Here is a 22,001-nt window from a genome sequence, read left to right as displayed (position 1 = left end):
TGACCTAGTTGAAAATATTCTTCAATTCCTTTGCAGTATCTGATCCATTTGTCTGGGTCCCTTTGAAGGCGCCTTTCGAGTTGAAGATATCTGTTCAGGGCGATCTGATGAGATTTTCCGAGCGTCATACTGGGGTCAAAGTTCCTCTTGAATGGCAAACGGACTTGATAACTGCCGTCTGGTTGACGTTGATGGGTCTGCTTAAAGAAAGACTCGCACCATTGATCTTCTTTGGAGAGCTTTGGGCGTTCTGGAACTGATTCTACCTCGCAAAATACCTTAAGCAGCTCTTCGGAGTTTATTATGGCATGATTACATCGAATGTGGCGTGTAATATGCGTGTTGCCAACATTGCCTAACAGAACCCATCCGAGTTGAGTATTCTGCGCTATGGGTTCGTTTGGCAAGCCAATCTTAGTTCCAGGTAACAAGAGTTGTGCCATAAGGTCGGCTCCAAAAATGATATCGATTCGCTTGGATCTATAATAATAGGGGTCTGCGAGCATGAGACCATGGATATGACTCCAGTTTCCTGCTGGAAAACTTTGACTTGGCATGTGTGATGTCAACGTGTTCAAAACATAAGCATCGTCGACCTTTAACGAGAAATTTGGGTTAGTTGCTGTTTGCACCGAACAACTTACGATGAATTTGCAGCGTCGTCCTGAATCTTGACCGACTCCGGTGATTGAAGTGCGAGTTGTGCTTCGGGAGAGCTGGAGAGACTGTACAGCATGCTCCGAAATGATAGTTGCTTCCGATCCTTGGTCAAGAAGCGCGTTTACCGTGGCCTGGCATCCTGTCTGTGTGTTACTGAGTACAACCCGAGCTGTTGCTAGTAGTACCTTTCGATGAGTCATAGATGAAGTTGTAGTTGACATGCACTGTAGAGTCGGCTTGGCATCTGAACTGGCTGCTGAACTTTGGCATGATGTCGAGGAGGGTATCAGCGTTGGCTGTGTTGCTGGAAAATGTAACATCGTGTGATGACGTTGACCACAATGAAGACAATTCTTGTTGCTGGGGCAGCTTGCTTGTGTGTGCGATTTTCCCAGGCAATTGAGACACAATTTTGCCTTGCTGGCCACTTCCTTCCGTTGGTAGCAATCCATTGAAAGAAATTGCGGACATCTTCGAAGTATGTGTAAGTTGCCACAATGATAGCAAGCGGACGCGGAAGCACCCGACCTGGTGTGGGCGCTGTGCACACGCACGCGTTTAGTACCGTCTGAAGTTTCATTTGACTGTTTCATGCCGCTGCACGCGTTACGGCTTTCAATAGCGTCTAACGTAACAAGTCGATCATTGAGGAACTGTTGCAGATCTTTGTATGAAGGAACGTCAATCTTGCTGCCCAGATGATGCTCCCAAGCTGTGTGAGTGTCTTTGGGTAGTTTGGTTGTTAGATAATGAGTCAACCAAAAATCTCCTCCCTGTAGTGGCGCCTTGACGGTATTGCAAGCGGCAATGCAGACGTTGACTGTACTAACCATAGACCGTATGTCAGCAGATTTTTCTTTCGAAAGATTCGGTAAGTTGTAGAGCATGTTCATGTGGCTGGCGAACACAATTCGTGGGTTGTTATATCGTTGTAGAAGTGTGGTCCAAGCGACTTCATAGTTTGCTTCAGTTAAAGCGATTTGGCGAATGTCGTTGTCCAGGCCTACTGGTAATGCTTCCTTTAAAAAATGGAACCTTTGAATCTTATCCAGACGCTCATTATTGTGAATTAAGCGTAAAAATGCATCATGAAAACTTGGCCAGTCCGCGCAGTTGCCAGAGAATTTCGGAACTGGTAATTTTGGCAGTGGTATCCGTACTTCCTCTACATGTGTTGTTATTGTAGAGTTAGCTGATTCGTTGTGCGTCACTGTGCCTGGATAAATTCGTTTCTTTTCTTCGGCCACGAAACAGTAAACTTCCATGCCCAGGTCTTCGAATTGGCTGATTGTATTTTGTTGCTTATACACACTTTCTTCGTAGTCTGCCATGCATATAAGTGTGTGATGCGCCTGATGAAATTCTTTGTTAAACTCGTCGATTTGATTCAAACGTTTTTCGAAATATATTTCCGTTTTCCGCGCACTCGAGTCTTTTTTCACATTACTGAACAAGCGCTTCAAAGACTCAATGCGGTCAGTTTGAACTCGCACCAGTTGATCAAATTTCGACATTGTTTATACTGACGTTGCTCCACTGTATGTAATATGCACAAATGCTCGTATGTTATCGGTGTTCTTCTTTGACGTCTTGTTTTTTTGAGTTGGCAGAGATTCCGGCAAATCTAACGGAATCGAAGGGCAACGGGACTTAGCTCTGTCGTGATGAGAGCGAGCGCGAATGTTTGCGTATACTGCTCTGTCGTGATGAGAGCGAGCGCGATAGAAAACGTAGGCACGGTGATTTATCTGGATGAAGCCGACCACGAAGATAAAATTGCCAAACAGCTTTTAGCAATTATTAATTATGATTCTTATGAGCAAGGTTCCCCTCATGGGCCACCAATGAATAGTTGTGATGCCTCACTGCTTTGACATCATTGTAATGGGGTTCGCAAATAAGAATCATATATACACTATTTAACTTCATTTATTTTTTCATATACAAAAATCACGTCTGATCGCTATGACCGCAAAATTACAAGAGCGAAAGAAAGAATACAGTTCAGTTCAATTAGCATCGATATATAAAATGTTAATCCGCTGTTAAGACAGCTGAAGCACCGGGTGACTCCGCTCATAATCCGTACAACACTTTTAGACGAAAGCACCCTGCTACGCCCCCAAGTTTTAAACGAGAGTTGGCTTTTAATTTACCCATGGCAAGTGCCGGATGACAGATGACAATTGAAATGAAAAGTGTCCTGGCAACCTTTTGTGGCTCACGTTTCATATTTGAATTTGGATCTCTAAAAAAGCGGCTAACAGCACTTAAAAGCTAGCGAAAAAATGAAAATTATTATGCACTTTTAATTGCCAGCGGCAATTGTTCAAGTTTTAATTGCCCTTTTTGCCTAACTGGCCATAATCGAATGGACAAATCAACGACCAGCGGGCAAAGCAATCCGACACTTTGAGTGGCTTTTTAATTAATTTTCAACTGTATTAAATTTTAATGAATTTAAACGCAATTCAAACAACCAACGGCGCTTGGTATTCGGTTATTTGCATTGGCTGACATTTAATTTATGCACAAACACGCACGCTGGAACACATTAGTCATACGCAACGTTGCACAAATATTTATTAGCTATTGCAAGTCAGTGCGACGCAAATACCAGCGTGAATGCAAACGAAGGCATTGGGTGTGCTGGCATCATCGATTTAGCAGCCATGAATACTACTCAACACCAAATCAATCATACGCAATGTGGTGCTAATTGATTGAGCAAACATCGCCGAGATGCAATTGCCATGATCAAGGGGCGAAGGTTTCTTTTGGGCCAAACAAAAGAGTGGTTTCGCCACTTAACTAGAGGTTATTAGATGCTATTTGCTATGAAGCTACACGTATACTGAGCTATTTATTAATGATACGAAATAAAGTGTAGAATTACCACACATATATTGTACGTTTGCAGCTATCGCCCCCGTGGAACCCTTGAGCTTAATCCCAGTGCCCCATTAAATACTTAAGCGTGGACCCTCCAGCGCTATCCACTCGAGCAGTTCAACGAACTGGCCAGCACTCGAAACTAAAGCCCTTCCATGATTCAATATCAAGTTGGCAACTCGAAACCCACTTGGAATTAAGTATGACCGACCTGCAGGCGACTCAACCTCAACCTGAAGCTCAACCGGGGCATCCACATCGGCATTCAGGCTTAGCGTTTTGCATTTAGCATTCAGCCGTGTCCAATGCTAAGATCAATGCCACTCCACGCTGGCTGTGCCAACTTCCTGTTGCAGCAACCACTACTACCCTATATGGACACAATGTGCCACGCCACATACACATATACATACTTATCTGGCCAGTCCGCAGTCCTAGTTCTTCCCTGCTCCTTTTTTATTTAAACACTTCCTCATTTCGCTTTGTGCCCTGGCATTTGGCAGCTATTCTGTGTCAATTCCCGGTGAGTGTCATTCGAACTGGTGAACCGGAGAATGGAGAAACGAAGAGCTCGGCAACTCGGCAGCCGAGGATTCAGAGCCTCAGATGGCCAGGTGAATGGTATCGGGATACCCCCTGCTCCTCGCTCGCCTGGCTGAGTGCCAAGTGTAGTGCAATAAACTTGCCATCCTGAATGGCTGGCAATCAAAGATCTGAATGCAAGATACGATGACATTTACTCGCACATTCAATTGCGCTTTTGATTTGGATATTTACATGCTTTCTGGTCGTAGTCCCAGTTCCGCAGTGTCGAGTCCCTCGGGCTGCCATTCTTTCATGTCCTTTCGTTCTATTGACATAGCCAAATTGGCTTTGCTGCACATGGAGAAAATGCACTTAAGTCCTTCACAATCCTGGCTATTTGTTGTTATGATTTTCTAGGCAAAGGAGCAAGTGACTTACATTCTGAAATAATAAGTAACCATGACATTTTTCTGCGTGCCTTTCGGGCCAACCGAATCGGGGCCTAATTGATTTTCAAATGTTTCCCCAGCGTCTTAAAGTCCAGTCCTTGCTTAAACAACTTACTAAGTATGGCATACTTAGCTGCAGTTATGCATTTCAAGCATAAACAACTAATTTGACTAATTGATAAGCCATGCAAAGGCATCTCGAGATGTCTTGGCTCGACTGCACTGAACTTCTGGCCGGTTTCTTGTCTTGGCCTGGTTGGCTGCGCATCTGTATCTTTGGCTCTAGCTGTTTGCTTTGTCCATCAACATCTTTTGAGCAGGGGCACTCAGGCGCAAACTGTTGCACTTGAGACCGGTGTGGAGAGCAGTGTTCACTAGGATATGTATGTAGGCTCATAGGCATAGGCTCATATGGACCCACAAGCCCATTAATTGCAATCAATTTCGCTGTCAACACACACTCCAAATAACTGCGGGATATTTATTTATGGGCTGCGCTTCCCTTCAGCAACCTTTTGCAACTGAATAATTGCCTTATGACACATTATCATTATTATTAAGGATGCCACAAAAGTAATCATTATCTCGTGCCCATCAGTTCCGCAGGCCGTGAACCTGGAATTTAGAGAGTCAGCATTTCAGCACTGAAGTTGCCCCCGGCTACTTCCTCTGTGCTCATAAATATATTTCCAGCTGGCAACATTATATAATTATTTTGCCATGGATTGCATTGAACTTCGTAAGAGTGCGTCGATGTTGCACGTTTGCTGTTTCTGTTTGCCCTTCTTGCCGCAGGCTCGCCACTCTTTCTGTGGCTTCTTCTCGTTTTTAGGCCAGAATCCAGAATCCAGAATGCAGAATCCAGAGTCCAGAATCCATGTGATGCCTTTGCGTGAATTTCATTTTAAAGTGCAAATATTTGCGGCCTGGCCAGTTGCTTAAATGGGAAAACGGGGCGGGAAAAAAGAATGCTCTGGTAGCTCACGAACAGCCCACACAGAAACCAGTAATGAAATTGTGCGGCACTCGTCATTGCGGCACTGGCTTTACATATAAATTATATAAAATATATACACATTTGTTTGGCATTGGCCAGCCTACAAAGGAACTGCAGCCAGGGTTGCAACATGAGTGTGATTTCACTGTAGTTGTAGCATGCACCTTCAAAAGGAATAACTATTATACAAGACTAGACATATATGTCCAACTGATATTTATAAACATTTATCTCTCTCAAATGCACAAATCTCCAATTAAATTAACGAGATACACTAATACAGATTAGACTAGTCTCCCTCTTACAAAATTCTAGATCGCGGAAAGCAAGTTAGTTAATAGGAATATGCTGAAGGGCACCAAGCACTAAAGCTCCCCCTAGTAAATATATGACAATAAAAGCAATTTGTATTTAAATTCAGAAATAACCAGGACTCTTATCCACCCAGTGTGGCCAGTATAATTTGTGCATCTCTAGCCAATACAAACTTATTATATACTCGCAAAAGTTGTGCACTGTAAATATTTGCACCGACCACCCGCACTTTTGCCATGACTACAAAATGGGTGGCATGAAATGGGGGTTTTTGGTGGGGGGGGGGGGGGGCAACCGCAGAGAATGCTTGACTTTGGCCGGTAAAAAACTACGCAGTCCGTTCTTCTCCCCCCCCCTCTCTCTCTCTCTTGGCCACGTTTATTGATGGCTGCGGCAAGTGCTTTAATGGAAATTTAAGTATCATCGTTTAAAATGAAGCAGAAAAGCGCAAACGAACGAAAGACCTCGGAAAATTGCGAGCTGCGACTGCCACTGTGACCCTTGAGCTTTGGTCATTGCGTTGGCAACGCAAATTATTATTTTTATTATTATTGCAGGTTTTCGGTGCACATTTATTTTATGCAACTTTTACAGCGCTGCACATAGGAATTATGTACAAGGGAACTCAGAAAACCCAACCCACGAAAGGTAACCCGGGGTGAAATCCCGTGAATTATGCAAGCAAACAGTAAACTAAAATATGCAACGCAGGCGGTGGGGAAATTTTGATGAGCGCCAGAGCAGTGAAAAGGCCGTAAAACTGGGCCAAGTAATGAGCTACGGCGACCACACATTAAATATGCAACAATTAAAAGTGACAACAAACAAAAGAGTAGCGCAAAAAAATGTTTCATCAAAATTAAAGGCCAGGCAAATATTTGAAAGCCAAGTACAAATTTATGCCAATCTGCTTAGCCAACCTGAGAGGAGGAAAATTCGTTAACAGCGGGGTAAGCACTTTTAACACCCCCACCCTTCGGCGGAGTAACTTTTGCATTAACAAACCAGGCTCGTAAAAAAGACAAACAGCCCATGAAGAGCCAGCCGCCAGAAACTTCGGGCCTAAACCGATTTGAGAATTTATTCAGGCCACCACTTTCGGCCTGAGCCCCGCTCAACAGCTTCGATTTCCCAGGATAACCTATAAATCCTTTTCCCCCAAAAGGGCAGCCAAATAGGCTCAGGGTGGTCCTTTCATATTGGCGGCTTCCATGGGGATTTCGCTACAGAATGAAAAGCGGCCTGATTTTCAAAAAGTTACATAGTTAGTTGTTAAAGAGTTTATTGAACCCACGTCAAATCACATCACTCAGTTCTCTGGTTTCAAAAAAATATAGACTTAATTTCGTATTTTTTCCTCCTTTGATTCATTTGAACTATTAATTTATCGCATTTTCAGTTGATTTAGCAAATAATATGAAATTAATTTTAAATCTGTGCGGCTCACACACATAAATTAACACCGGGGGCCTACATGAAAGTCCGTTAATTCCACCTTATCATTATTAACAATTAATTATGCAGATACATTGTCCGATAAAAAGCGCCCAAGTGATTGTGAGTGTGTGCGTGGCGAAGTGTTAATGCTCAACGAGGGGGCGTGGCATGATCCAGTGCCCATTAATTACTTCGTGGGCGTTACGAATCGGAATATGGATTAATCCATCCAGGGTTTTTGGTAACGAAGTGGTTACTGAGCTATTGGTGCAGAAAAGACGACTCTGGCTGTAGTTAGTCTCACTCTAAATTCCTTAAGTTCCCCGTTAATCCAGACGGCCAATGTCCTCGGAAAAAGGAAAAAGGACAAACAATGTCTGCAACTGGTAGACACTTTTAATTACACCAAAATAATGCAAAAAAACGAACATTACATCATTCCTGTTCCCCACTGAAGGGGGGAGCGCCTTAAAGTTTCACAGAGCCACCCGAAAATAACACACCCTCACCTTATCGCCCTGTCGGCATGAACAAAAAATATGATTTATGTATTTAATTTAATGTTCTTGTTGCTACAGTCGCTTTTAGAGCTGTATGTGTTTATTTGTCAGGCGACAACGGGATAATAACAGACAACATTTTCGAGGGGAGGAAAGTGGAAAATCCAGCGAGAACGATTTCCTTTGTTTGGTCTTAACGGCGTTTCGCTGTTTTAAAGGCATTAAATTATCCTCGCTACTGCCGCATATTTCGTATTTTTATTCTCTGAAGGAAATAAAAATGAAAAATGTGCGGCGACTTAGCCTTGTTTTCGGTTTATCCTCGTCTCTGTGCTGCTCTTCCGCTTGTAATTATAAATAATTTTGCCTGTTGTTGGTTTTGTTGGGCGCAGTTTGCTGTTGGAGTGCATTAATAAATAAATAGGCGAGCGAACAACTACATATAGGGCACTCGTTGTCCTGAATTATGTAAGCCGGTTACAAAACAAGGCAAATCAAATTGCACTTTACATATGCTTGGTTTATGCGTACGTCATGGAAATACGCTTCAAATGCTACTTATTCAAATAGATATTTCAGTTGCTATAAAAAGTAGTTGTAGTGTTTGATAGAGTGGCGCCAGAACAGGGATACAACATGAATACTTGTACTCTGCAAATGATAGTCGCATAAACGAAGCAATAGATATAGAGCACACCCTTGAAAAAACATTAAGCACACACACACCAGTGCAATTACCATAAGCCGCTCACACACACACTGCGACTATAATGCGAAAAAGAAAAGAGAGCCGAAAAACAAGGATCAAGTGCAAATTTTTGATAATTAAAGATTCACAAGCGCCAAAATGCTTAACACAAGCACAAGCGGAGTCAAGTGGGTCGACCGCCCCCGCCCACTGCTCGGCCACGCCCACCGACGGCCCGAACTTATGCCAGCAATGTAATTAACACACAAAAATTGAAATCTGCTGGCAGGAGACGATGGCTTCATTGAGGTCCTAGGAATGTCTGCAGATGTTGCAGCCCGAGCATATGTGCATGTGTGTTGGTATCCTGCAGTGTGAGCACGGGTATTGGTGTGCTGTGTTTACACACACGAAGTCGCAACAACATCCTTTTTGTGTGTTTCGTAATTAAAAATCAGCTGCAGGATATTTTTCGCCCAGATTCTCGCCAACGAAATTACAACCTCGGTGGGCCTGGGCTGCTGTATTCGCAAGTACGCGTGTATACAGCAATTTTGCCAGCTACTTGCAACATGAGCGTGCGGAAAGCTGACACGCCCACATTGAAAATGTTAAGCGATTTTATAAGACCGAATCAATATTCCGCAATTAAAATAAATCGAGTAAGAAAATTAAAAGAATGCATAGTAACTCGCCCCCTTTAACAACAAGTTCGAAACCTACTCAGAAATGCAGACATAGTATCTGAAATACTCTTATTGAGCCGATCTTCCTGTATTAGCCAGATTACAAAGGAATATTTTCGTATTTACGATAGCTTAAATGCAATTCCTTTAATTGCATTTTTACATTAATTAAGTGGAAATATTTTCGGCACCAGCGATTTTACACAGCGCACATAATTGAAACCGCTGGCCTGCAGATAAAACACAGGACACGAGTCAGGATAATACATACATACATATGTGTGTGAGTGAGCATATGGACAAGGTACCGTGGACTTTCCAATTCAACTCATTGTAATGAAGGAGCTTAAAATAATTAACCGGCGGGACTCCGCTTCGAAGTGCACGGAGATAAAAGAATCGCAAGAGCGTTTAACCGACACAACAAATATGCCTCCGTACGCATATGATTTAAACAAATAGTCTGGTCAGCGAGAGAGGTGGGGGGAGGGGAAATGCGTTAACATTAAAGCCATCGCAATTGTGGGCAAATATTTTTGCAGTCCAGCATTTCAGGTCTGGTGCATTCGAAATATATGTATTCGATATATACGTATGTGGCCATGAGTTCGGAAAACGTAATTTATTTCCCGATCATTTATTTTATATTAATTAAATATGCGGTTTTAATATATACATTTAAATCATACACACTCGCATATTTGTATTTACATATATCATTCGGCCAGTGGCTGGTGCGGAGGGAAATCTGTTTTTAAGCTGGAAAGAAAACATTGAGGGATTTCCCCCGCTGTTCCAGAGCGTTTCTTTATTCGGCGACCGCAGGGAAAGCGGAAAATGCAGTGAAACAAAACCGAGTGAAATGCTTTGACACGCATCTGCTGTGGGCGGCTCTGTGGGCGGGGGCGTGGCCTGTTTTTGACAAATTGACTTTGCCAGCAATAACAACAACAGCGAACAACAACGCAACCAGCAACCAGAAGCGATTTTCAAGTACTATATTCATATTGATTTCAAACGAAACTCGAAATGCAAATGACAGATTTATTTTTCATGCTCTCGTTTGCTGCTGTCAATCAAATTGTCGAAGGTGTTGATTGATGCCCAGTCGCTGAAAAGGGGCGCACCATGTTCGAGTGGGCGGGAGTTGTGCATTAAGAACATTTCAAATATTTCTGACAGCTACGAATTTGAAAATTCAGTTCCTTTCGAGCGAAGCCAGCGGGCACAGTGGTTCGAATTAAGCTCGCATTGCCATGGAATTGACGATAACGTGAGGATTTAATCAAATATATGTATTCATTGGATACATGGTAGAATTCAAATCAACGTAAAATATTACCATCTTATATGCTAACAAGAGAATGCTATAGCTATCTGTTCCCCACTGTTCACCACTCTGGGTCTCAGCTGGCGGAAAATGCTTGAGTGAGTTTTCCCATTGACGCAAGCTGAGCCAGCCATTCAAGCGGGCATTAGACATGCTTAGGAATGCAATGGAGCATGTGCAGCTTGGGTGCTGAAAGAGATTACCCCCGGACACGAGCGGTCCCATCCACCCCGGCGAATATGAATGGCGTCCGGACAACTTGAAGAAAATAAAATCACCACAAAATTGCCATTAAAATCTTAGCCTACATTTCATTGTTTGCTCGCTGCGGCACTCGAAAAAAAAACCCATGTTCGCAGGTGCTAAATTTGCGAGCACGTTTGCCTTTGTTTGGGTTCGTCGAGTAAAGTAATTTGTTTGCATGTTTATTCATGAAAGCGTCGTCGTCGCAGCAGACAACGAGTAGACGTAAAACAAATACTGGCCAAAACACACACAGACAAAAGCTCGCTGGCACACGCACTTTAACAATGAGAGAGCCCCATTTCCCCACCTTTCTGGCCCTCGTGACACTCGCGTTTTAAATAATTTAGCGCCATCCGGTGACTCAGCTACCAAGACACAGCAGCGGTCGCAATAATAGCAATAGAATACATTACAATGAGGTATAAATATTTCAACTGACTTTTGAATTTAAATGGTGTCAAAAAGTATGCTGCCATGTATGAAGTTTCAACTTCTGTTGGGCTAAAGATAGCGGTCATTTATTGCATACTTCTAGGCGCTTTGAAAGAGGTTTTAAAATCCAAGTGAATGCAACACAGCTTAAGATACATGATGCAAGATATTGTGTAGTGATATTTTTAGCTTCAGTGCTACACTTTCGACCTCCATAGCATCACACACTCTGCCCGAAAGCAGCGAAATTGAAAGCTTAAACGGCCGGGAAGCTTGACATCTCTGGCTGTGCTTAAAAACCGGGCCAAAACACAAAAAAAAAAATGGGACGGAAGCGAGGACACCGAGTTGAACTAGAGGAGCAAAGTGCTTTAAATGGGTTGCCGGATTTTGGACTCACAGGACATAAGGGGTGGCTAAGCAGGGAGCTCTCCTCATTGGCTTTCGTCGGTGGGCTATCCTCTTAGCTTAACCCCATAAGGCCACAAAGGATGTTTGGCTTTATTTATGTGTCGAAAATGGTAAACGGGAAGCGAAATGAGATGGGTGAGTTGGCTGGATGAAAGACTCATGGATTATGCACTGGGGAAACTCCAGGCTCCAAGCTTGCGACTGAATCCAACCTTGCTGAAACTGTTACCAAATAAGTTCCTAAAGTGGATTTTAAGGTTAGACCACTGCAGCACACAAAATAATCTTGCGCATCCACTCAAATGTCTGTCATCAACACATTTTATATATTGTAATTACAACCGCTTCTAGGGACACTCTCGATTTTGTTTCCTCGAAACTAAAAAGCTCTGTGTGCAAATTGTGTCAGTTGTCGAGTCTCTCGACTCCGCCCACCTGCAATCCCATTAAAAATGTTCGCAACGCATCCTTTATGCTGATAATAAAGTTACTGCTCTACATATCCACGTAATTTCCTTATTAGGACGCCGCTCCCTTAATCCCACCAACTCCCTCACCTGGGCTCATTCAATTTCAACTTTTTGCACTTTCGATGCAGTTACTTGGCGTAAAACTTACAAAAAGCAGTGGAGCACCAAACTCCGCTCTCCATCGAGAATTCAATTAAAAACTTCAGCTCCTGAGGGGAGTGAAAGTTGATGATGAAAAAGATGCTGGGAACTGGAGGCATTGGGGGGATTGAAAAAATCATAGAAGTATTTTGATTTCGTTCGCATATTTCTGTTATTGGTGAAATTCTATACGGGGCAGGATTAGTGCCACCCACCTGGAGGAGTTCCAATAGTCTGGTCTCTGCTTTCTGGCATCCCTGGCCAGTTCGCACAAACGAAATAATCCAATATACATATTGTATTGTGCGATAATACTACGGCTCGCAACGAAGCCGGAGATGAAAAGCGGCAGTCCTGCCGGATATCCTTGCTGCTTTTTTTATGCACACCCCCCACCCCCCACCAACGACTCCTTTGTTTAACAATGCTTTCCGGATATCGTTCGATTGTTTTCCCTCCATGGAGTGCGTTTCATTTAAATTTTTTGCGATTTTTAGGCAGTTTTATGCTTGGCAAAGTCAACAACTGGCGAACAGATTCTATGGAAAATCATTTCAATCTCTCTAGCAAATTTGCATACATTCGGCTCGAATGTCTGTCTGATATTTCAGCGTGCTTTGTGCGAAAGAATCGGCAGATGATATAACCCACGGAAGATTCCATTGAGGTGAGGCTTTAATGAAGCCAAATCACTTGTCTATCCACAACAGAGGGTTTCCAATGAAACCATATGCCCTGCTGCATAAGTAAACAGAAATTTGCTTATTTCTCCTTGAGCTGGCAATAAATTACTCCGGCAGATAAAAGTAATTCGAGAAGAATAATTGAAATTGTAATTGTCGCAAACGATGGAGTGGCCTTCGCAGACTTTATACTCAATTTTGCACCATTGATTTCGACCAGCTGCGACCGAAGTTTGTTTGTTTCTGGGTGTTCCCTTTTTTTCTGCCAACTCTGCATACGACAAAATAAAAGATAATGTTGATGGTAAGTGGTGCACAGAAAGAAAATATATTGCACATTGAATCATTAAATCAATTGATTGACTTATACTGGTGTCCAAAAGTATGCAGTAACTTTGCTTTTCGATATAAATCCAAGGATCGTGCGTCTTTCAATAAGAGTGTTGCATACTTTGAAGTTAACCTTCTACTGGAGCTCAACAGTGGTAACAAATGTTTTTCGTGTAGTATATTCTTCTTCTGAACTCCGGAATCTGCGGCCCATAAATGGTCAAGTGACCCCTGTCCCATTCGGGCAACTGGCCAGCCGGGAAATGTGGCAACTGGCCGGCAACCGGCGCTAATGTCACCGTCTGGGCCTTTTTGGCAACCTCGCCAATTGGCAATCGTACGTGAGTTCTGTTTGTTTTTATGCGACAATGGCAATGCAAAGTAAGTGCACTCGAGTTGCTTGGAGGGTACACATGAGGTCCAAAAGATGTGCATAAAAATCAGTGGGCTTTAAAGTTAACGATGCATCCCGCTCAATTACGGCAGTATAAACAACTTCATCGGCCGCTCCGCTTCCGGTTCCGCTACCTGCGCATTGCGGATTTGGACGTGGATGTGGGCGAGCTCGGCCCGCAGCTCTGCGCGGCATGCCTGCCATAATTGTTTGGCTAGAAAAAACAACAGCTCGCAGATGCCAATCAGCGAGAAACCGGCTATAATGCCGCAGATGTTGCCAATTGTACCTGGCACGGAAACACACATAAATGGGTGGGTGAGATGAGCAGATTTCAAAACGAGCATACTCACTGAAGGTCTCGTACCAGGCGCTCTTAATAATCTGGCGAAAGTATTGAATGTGCGTTTCGGCAAAATAAATACGCACCACGGCCAGCTCGGCGGGGGCGGATGAGCTGTGGACTGGGCCCTTTGCGGATCCGGAACTCGATGCTGGGCCGTAACTGTTATTGGCACGCGGTCCGGGATTGCTTCGCCTGCAATATGGAAATCTTTTACGACGGCAAGGAGTCAGGCAAGCCTGTCAGTGCTGGCAGAATATTAAAGACCCGTGTGGTTGGAACCATAAGTAATATTTAAAAGTTTAAGAATAATGGTATGGGAATAATGGTGCATACAAACTAGACCTCTACAAACAAATAAAATATTCTTTAAGTTCAACTTTAAAGTGGCATGCTAAAAGGGCAGCACTGGAGAGGAGAGAGTATGGGCCCACCATACTGGCTCCATATGGAAATTGAAAAGAAAGCCTGGCATGGCAAATGAGTCGGAGGCACAACGGAGTCGCAATTTGCACCGCAGCGAAATCCGCTTTGGCCAGTGGACTTACGCAGGACCCTTGATCTGGCTGGGAGTGGGCAGGCCCAGTGTCATGGCTCCCCGGACACTATAGCGCGTCTCCGTGCAGGAGGCCAGACAGAGCGGGCAGTAGAGGGCGTCCTGCAGCTCGTGCTCCAGACCCGTCACGTTCTCGCGACTGGTGATGACGTTCAACCACTTGACTGGACGCAGGAGGCGGGAGGAGGGAGACATTTATTCAATGAATTCGCGATTAACTCCACTTAAAACCCACACTCGTAACGCTTGAGACAAGCCAGGTGCTGCAGGGTGCAGTAGATCCTCTTCTCGCTCCCATCGATGTATCTGTGGGGCAGGCTAAATGGAACGCACTCGCACAGGCTGACCACACTCTGCGCCCTGCAGGCCGAGATGCACTTACTGAAGGTATAATGACGGGCGAAGATCCACGGCATCTCGTTCTCAAACAGACACTTGCGCTGGATTTAAGCAAAAGGTTTCCGTGAGAGAAAAGCAAATACATTAATTATACTGTGCGCTTACCACCGACGGGCTCATACTGCGCGCCTCGGGCAGAGTCTCGAAAATCTTTGCCCTCACAGGCAACAAGGTGTTAAAGCCGGTCTCGGCCACGCGCTCGGCCACTCCGCCGGAGAAGGGGTCCGGATAGCTGTGGGGCTCATAAATGGAGATCTAAGAACTGTAAGTAAAGAGAAGGGGACATATCATAATATACATACTACCCACCACAAACCCATTGTGGCCATTAATCTTGTAAAAGTTGTCACTGGGGTCCGTTTTCAGAGTCAAGACCAATCCCATGTCGGGTCCAAAGTAGCGCTGCCTAAAGTCCCTTTTATTTACATATCTGTTAAGCGAAGTGTTTGTGCAAATTATTACACGGTGGTCCTTCGAGTCGGATATCTTACTCCTGCTTACTCTTACCTTCCATCGTAGTTGAAGGTGCAGCAGAAGCCATGACTGGTCAGGGTCGTCTCAAACTTATCCATGCAGTCGAACAGACGACCGGCGATTCGGCAGCTCACAAACATATCACTACAGTTCGGGGTGAGGGCACTCATGCGATTCCTGGTATTAAAGAATAGCTCCTCTTTAGCCGTATCAAATCTGTCCAGGAAGCTCTGAAAGCGAAGGGCATTGTCTATGTCCATCAGATCTGATGGATCGTAGTACATGTACATAAAGGCCTTCAGTTGGTCGTAGAAATGGCTGGCATTGCGCTGCTTGGGATCTTTGCCACTTCTGCGAATAATATGTAGTCATTTAAAGTCATTGTTGGGGATATAGATTCTGGTTTAGACCCACAGATTGTGGGCATATTGCCAGGCCGCACGTTGGGAGATGCGGTTCAAGCTGCACACAGATATGGCCGGGAACTCCACCTTCCAAATGGGATACATCGGATGGTACATGGTGGTCACCAAGGCCTCCTGCTCCTTGGTGTAGGTGCCCCAGAGGAATGCAATTAAGACTGTCAAAGCGGTTATGTGGAAAACGAACCAAAAGAAACTGCGGGTGCACAGACAAAAGATATGATTTAAGTTATATGAAGATGAAATATTAAAAATATTTAAGACGATAGAAATGCTTTTGTTCATATTAAGAGGAATGTGCTTAATATCCGAATGAAATCAAAACTTTTCTGTCTGTGTGGCCAGCGGATTTGGGTAATGGCTAATGCTAATTGAAAAAGGCCATCGACCATCCGGTTGTGGCTGACCACCTACCGCTCCTGGATCCGCCGACCCGACTCCACTAATTTGCTGTAACAATGGAACGACAGGTTCTGCAGCAAATCCTTTAAAGCTGCGGCAAATGACAATTTTCGCGTATCCTCCGCGGAAGTTCCAGGTAAGTGGTTGGGTGCCAGAGTGCGGATGGGTGGGTATCGTGCTACCCTTCCGGGATTGGGTATCCACCAGGCAGCTCGACCCACCGCCAAGCGAAAGGGCTTCTGATCCAAGGACTCCATTTCAACTGGCATTGTGCTTGCGAGTACGGGCCGATTTTAATGAAAATTTCGCAGTCATGTCGTGCGTGTTGTTGTAATTAGGCGTGGTGCTCCAACTTATTGCCAACAAATTAACTGCGACATGGCACGTGGTGTTCGCTGGGGGCAGAACCAGGAGGGCCTGCTCTCGATTCGTCTTGGCAATTTCCCTTAATTGTCAACAATTTAAAACGAAATTAGTTAAATGTGCGTTAAATGTCAGCCAGCGGAAACATCATCATCATCAGCAACAGCAGTAGCAAGTTGCGTCCTTGTTTCTTGTTCCTCAAAAAAAAAAAAACATGTTCCCCTCCTCCTTCGGATTATGAGCTGCGTAGGCAAACGAAGGACAATTTCCGGTGGTGGGCATAGAAATACAGATTCCCCCGAAATTCTCAAGATTAAGTAGAGACAAATTGCTGGAAATATTTAATTAGAGGTTAGTCTAAGATGAAGCTGACCTCTAGTCCTCTGAAATACTTGATCTAAATCGATACTTTAAAGATAGATAAACTTGTGGCTTGCACAGAGAAATTCTGCCTATATTAGCTTAAATAGCGAAGAGGACCTGGCAATCCGTGAATACAGCCTCCATGGAAATGCGATTGTTGGAACATATTGACACGGACGGAAATGGCACATTTTCGCCTGGAAAAGGGGGGCTTTCGGTGGGGCGACAAAGGATTGTGCGACAAATTGCTCCCCAGGTGAGTGTGGGACCAAATTAATCTGCAAATAAGCAGTCGAGAGGGGGGAGGGGTGGTGAACGGAGGAGGCAGTCGGCCAAGATAAACGCACAAAGCGCAGAAAATCTGGGAACGTGGTTGGAGGGTTATTCTTCTCTCTTTTTGAGCCGGCAAACGGAAACGGAAATGAAAAATGTGAAAAATGCAATGCGCAGCGAGTCGCGAAAAACGACAGTCAAAAGCGAGAAAGAGGGTGCAGTGAAAATTGCAAATGCAAATTGTCTATGGTGCGTATGTGGGTATGCGTGTCTGGTGCACACTGCGTATGAGTAACATCGATGCTGACTTGTCCTTTATCTCGGCCTCACCATCCCCGCTCCCCCTCGCCACCGATTCCGGTGCCAATAGTTGCCATATCTCTTCCAGGAAAAATACGTATATATGGCGTAGTAAATCTGTCATATCCAGACAAAAGCTCAAGCCAAGCGAATTCTTCCTCTGCCACCCACTTCCTCACCGGATGTTTCGCTTCGAGCAGGCACTTCCTCCGAAAGGGACCTCTGCTAAATTGATTCTCAATATTTGCCTTAGATTTCCTGTCTGAATATTTGCGTACAATTATAAAAATCGTGTGTGTCTTACTGATTGAATAATTAAATAGGTACATTTTAAAAGTCAACGATACGATTCTCCATGCATATGGTGTCAGAACTAGGCCCCGAATTATCAATATTTTTGGTAAATGAAGATCACTTAAGAACTGGAATACTAGAATGTCATAAAAGCTAGTAACTTTACTCTCCAAACCTATCCGTATTTTAGCTGCGAGTCAAGCATTTTGGCCAAATCACAACTAAGCACATCAAAGTATAGCATACTTTTAGGTGGAAGACACTCTGTTATGAGCTGAATGCTAAGAAACCCTTTTGACGCCCTTCATTACTCACAAAACCTTTTTTCTTTATAGGAAATGAAAAGTTATGTGAATACTGACCTTCGATAACAAGCTTTTAGCAACAAATGAGTTATTGTCGAAATGAACTCGAGTTCCAAGCACCGGAACTCCCTTTAGTGAAATTGCTTAACTTGTTTTTAAGTAAGCCGATTCCTTAGTAAGATACAAATTTTCTAATCAAATGTCGTAATTCCAAAAATGAATGGGTGATGTATATAATATTTAATAAATCAAGAAAAAGGGGTACTTAATTACGTGAATATTTTTATTGAATGGTTCGGTAATAGACATCTCTGCTATTGGTGTCCTGAATGCTGCGATAATTATTGATGAGGGGCCTTTGTCGTGAGTCTCTGAGGTTCCACAGTTTTGTGATCTGGCGACGCGGATAGTCCAGAACGTCGGGAAACACAGTCCAGGTGACCGCTTCGGCACAATCTGGTGTGGTCAGAGATCCTAAGAAATCTTCAATGAGAACCAAGGATCTTTATGTGATTACCCTTACTTACCATTGTACGTAAAGAACTCTCCAGTCACAATATTACCCAGCAACTGGCCCACCGTCAGTCTGCCGGTTATCGTGGCATTGGAGTTATACTGCACGATTCTCGGCAGCTGGTTAAAGATCTTGTTGAGTCCGTAGTGCTGCGAGGTCTGCCGATCCACCGCCCTGAACATAACCCCCAGAACGGCCAGGCCATCGGGATGCATGGTTGCCTCGCCCATCGTCTCATATATGGTGTTCTTATGAACGATGTGCATTTCCACGTCATAGCGCTGGAAGTTGATGGCATGTTCCGATCCCTTGGCCTCCCGCGATCCCCAATGGAAGTGGACACTCTGGGCCTCGAAATTCCCGGGCAAGAGACTGCCATTAATAGAGGGCCGCTGGCCACCTCGAGTTTGCGGTATCACCATGTTGGCTATCCAAATCTCAAATTAGTTCACAAGCATGTTATGTTATTTGATAGCTTCCCACCTGTGTGCCCATTATTGGTAATCACCAAGGGGGTTTGCAATGGCTGATCATAGTTGTTGAAACGCAGACGGGGAATGGCCACAATTTTCGACTATTTAGATAAAAAGTTAGCAACACTTTAAAATAGATTACCCGTCGGAAACTTACATCTTCAAAAATCAAATCTATGGGTGACTGGTTCTCCCCGCTTTGGCACGTTCCCGTCCAGTCATCGCCCTGCTCATCGTAGTTGTACTCGCCTGCCGCCTGCTCATCCGCCCGATCCTGCCTGATGGCAGTTAGATAGGCCTCCGGTATCTCTGCACATTTATTCCAGCGATTATATTGCGATATAACTAAGGGCCTGTAAACTCACCTATATAGGCAAAAGTGCATCCGCAAATGGCTAGAAGCCAGCAAAAACCGATAGAAAACATTGTAGGGAAAAGAACTTTTCGGTTGATTACTTTCAGATCCGTTCGCCTTGGAGATTCCAATCAGACTGTGAGTTTCTCGGCCACAAACAGGACCATTTATACCAGCAAGTGCAGGGAAAACTGCCATAACTTCTATATGGGTGTGCATAAGGGGCTGATAAGCGCAATCGGCTTAGCCAGCCTATGGGCGCAATTTACATTCAAATTGCAAATGGCTTAACAGCTTTGCGGTTGCCAAACCAGCTTCATAATTGACTTTGACTGTGGCCAAGACACTGAGCCCGTAACTAATGAATCCTCTCCACTCTCTTACATTCCCTCTGCATGGCAGATTGATCGAAGAATCCCTGATTGCTCTGAATCAGATTTAAATAGTGCAAGGAGGCGGATCGCCATCACGTCGCTTGAATCATTGCGATGGGTGGTTTCCAAATCCAGTGAATCACTTCACTATTAATCAACGCCCACCGAATGAGCCAACGACTCACAGCTTGAGGTAGGCTCGAGTTCTTAGACTTTTGTATAAATTTATACTTTTTATAATATAAAGATAATACTAATATGTTTCCTATTATTAGTTGGAATCCCTAATCTATCAGGGCAATTGCTAAATTACCTGTCTGGATGGCAGGTAAACTCATTAGGCGCTTTTCTGATAGTTCAACCAAGGCATTGCCCTTACTGATCTTGGTTAACAAATACAACTTTCCACACTACTACTACTACTACTACTTCTAATACTTCAGATTAATGCACTCTACATACACCATTTGGCTAAACTATAGATTTTTGATTGTTCAACAAAGGTGTGCTTCTATCACAATTTTATAGCTCAAAGACTAACAGCTGTTGTAACAACTTGAGCAAAACTCAAATAGCATCTGGATCGACTTGCACTACGGAAACCTTCGTCTTCGGTCTTTGTTCCAGTTTTGGGACAAAGCTTACTTACTCGAGATTGTAGCACTTATGTATCTCAGTAACATGAAGTGGTGGTTAGTACAGGAGAGTGTTGTATTTAGTTCTTATAACTTATGACTTTTATGACATTCTCTTCTTATAGAACACAGTGCGATTGTTTAGATCTTGGACAATCCGATAATTGTTGATCAGCCTGTGGCCCCAGTGGTCTCGCAACAGCCAAAACTTTGAGACGGATGACATGGTGACAGTCGTAGTCTCGGTGAAAACAATCCAGGTGACAGTCTCGTCGCAGAGGGGCGTGGTCAGTGAGCCCTCGTAGGTGAAGAAGTCCCTGTGACTCACACCTCCGATCAACTGATCCAAGCTTGATTGGCCAAAAACAGTGGCGTTCGAGTCTTCGATCGGCACCCGTACGACTGCCTCCATGAGCCTGGACAAAGGTGTGGATTTCGCATTGTCCTTCTAAAAGTAAATTCAAGGAACATGAATTCTTCACACATCATTTCTATCATGGATTACCCTAACAATAGCCACCATGATTGCGACAACAGCCAAACCATCTTTCTGACGGACGGCTTGTGCAATATTTCTGTACTTCTCGTTCCGATGGACAATATGGATTTCTGCGTCGAATCGGCGCTTGTTAATCAAGTGCTCGGATCCGCGGGATTTGTAGGACCCCCAATGGAAGTGAAGTCCATCGGCATAGTAACGACCCTTCAAACGGCCGCCGGTTATGAAGGGCTTCCTTCCATTGCTCGTCACGGGAATGTCCAAGCTAACTACCAATATTGCAATTAGTTGCGCTCAGTTTTGAACTACTAACCACTATATAAAGCCTACTGGAGTGCCCATTGTTTCTGATGTAAAACGGACGCTTAAGCAGCCTATAATAATGCCAGAAAGTGATCCCAGGTAAGACCCACTTGCGCGCCTACCAGTAAGTACGAGAAAACATTAAAAAAAAAAACATAAAAATAAGTTTGGTATACTGCTTACCGTTCTAGAATCCAACAAAATCGGCGATTGGTGTTTTCCGGAGGAGCAGAGGTCCTCCCAATCCTTGCCATTCTTCAGGTAATTCCACTCCATACCTGCAAGTTTCAAGTGAAGGAAGCAAATGATTAGTTTATTCTACTTTTAACTGCCTTGTTTAGTACTCATAATGGACTGCTAAATTGATTTGAAATTGAAATGCTTATTTATTCTTTTGAATGTCTCTAATTCGTCAGAACTCGCCAAGTTTCCCACATATGCAAATATACATATAACTTCTGGCATTTGATTTACCATTTGTTGATTGATAAAACGCCAGCGGAAGCAGTAGTAACAGTTTGTGAAACGCAATCGCCTGCATTGTTGTGAATTTCAGTTGTGATTGCTACGATTGCAATGCTATTATTATTATTGCAATTAATTGATAACTCGTGTGTCTTATGTCGCTCGTCGGTGTGGATTTTACTTAGTTCTTCCGATGTCAATGCGCGGGAGATATGCTAACTTGGCTGCAGCTCCGACTAAAGACTACATCCAACTGGAGCGTATCACAAATAGTTCGATTACTCTCGGTTCAGGTGAGATTTG

The 22,001-nt window shown here is 43.9% G+C and overlaps 3 protein-coding genes across 5 annotated transcripts, besides 1 other annotated feature; all 3 read right to left on the bottom strand.

Moving 5' to 3' along the window:
* Positions 1-2,750: part of a mobile genetic element that runs on past the window's edge.
* A 10,919-nt stretch (positions 2,751-13,669) lies between these two features.
* On the bottom strand, positions 13,670-16,451 carry ppk24 (pickpocket 24; the record flags this gene model as incomplete). The annotated part of the gene is made up of 9 exons (NM_143603.2): positions 13,670-13,875; positions 13,940-14,124; positions 14,478-14,649; positions 14,721-14,925; positions 14,990-15,116; positions 15,201-15,314; positions 15,392-15,709; positions 15,773-15,976; positions 16,195-16,451. 9 exons carry the CDS (start codon positions 16,449-16,451, stop codon positions 13,670-13,672), a joined length of 1,788 nt encoding a protein of 595 aa, NP_651860.2.
* Positions 16,452-18,302: 1,851 nt separating this feature from the next.
* On the bottom strand, positions 18,303-19,583 carry CAH5 (Carbonic anhydrase 5). Its single transcript, NM_001104518.3, has 5 exons — positions 19,433-19,583; positions 19,225-19,376; positions 19,078-19,168; positions 18,608-19,021; positions 18,303-18,554 (listed from the first exon to the last, which is right to left on the bottom strand). Exons 1-5 carry the CDS (start codon positions 19,491-19,493, stop codon positions 18,364-18,366), a joined length of 909 nt encoding a protein of 302 aa, NP_001097988.2. The 5' UTR covers positions 19,494-19,583; the 3' UTR covers positions 18,303-18,363.
* A 930-nt stretch (positions 19,584-20,513) lies between these two features.
* On the bottom strand, positions 20,514-21,934 carry CAH16 (Carbonic anhydrase 16). Of its 3 annotated transcripts, none has more exons than NM_001300691.1 (5): positions 21,708-21,934; positions 21,417-21,511; positions 21,261-21,351; positions 20,937-21,199; positions 20,514-20,879 (listed from the first exon to the last, which is right to left on the bottom strand). In NM_001300691.1, exons 1-5 carry the CDS (start codon positions 21,772-21,774, stop codon positions 20,535-20,537), a joined length of 861 nt encoding a protein of 286 aa, NP_001287620.1. In that variant the 5' UTR covers positions 21,775-21,934; the 3' UTR covers positions 20,514-20,534. The 3 variants fall into 3 exon arrangements, with proteins under 3 accessions (NP_001287620.1, NP_652276.2, NP_001287621.1); NM_144019.2 differs by having other exon boundaries at positions 20,943-21,199; NM_001300692.1 differs by having other exon boundaries at positions 20,952-21,199.
* Positions 21,935-22,001: the final 67 nt, after the last annotated feature.

Source organism: Drosophila melanogaster, chromosome 3R (assembly GCF_000001215.4).
Source record: "Drosophila melanogaster chromosome 3R".
Taxonomy (NCBI): Eukaryota; Metazoa; Arthropoda; class Insecta; order Diptera; family Drosophilidae; genus Drosophila; species Drosophila melanogaster.
Note: the sequence above shows the minus strand (reverse complement) of the source record. Positions and strands in the feature narration are given on the sequence as shown.

What these genes read in the sequence shown, in the direction of transcription:
- CAH16 (NM_001300691.1), bottom strand. Translation starts at nt 21,774, where the DNA reads ATGCAGGCGATTGCGTTTCACAAACTGTTACTACTGCTTCCGCTGGCG. An exon ending in GTTTTATCAATCAACAAATG is followed by an intron (nt 21,512 to 21,707) that starts GTAAATCAAATG and finishes TGAAACTTGCAG; the next exon opens with GTATGGAGTGGAATTACCTG. An exon ending in TTTTGTTGGATTCTAGAACG is followed by an intron (nt 21,352 to 21,416) that starts GTAAGCAGTATA and finishes ACTTACTGGTAG; the next exon opens with GCGCGCAAGTGGGTCTTACC.
- CAH5 (NM_001104518.3), bottom strand. Translation starts at nt 19,493, where the DNA reads ATGTTTTCTATCGGTTTTTGCTGGCTTCTAGCCATTTGCGGATGCACT. An exon ending in TAGATTTGATTTTTGAAGAT is followed by an intron (nt 19,169 to 19,224) that starts GTAAGTTTCCGA and finishes TTATCTAAATAG; the next exon opens with TCGAAAATTGTGGCCATTCC. An exon ending in AGAGTTCTTTACGTACAATG is followed by an intron (nt 18,555 to 18,607) that starts GTAAGTAAGGGT and finishes AAGATTTCTTAG; the next exon opens with GATCTCTGACCACACCAGAT.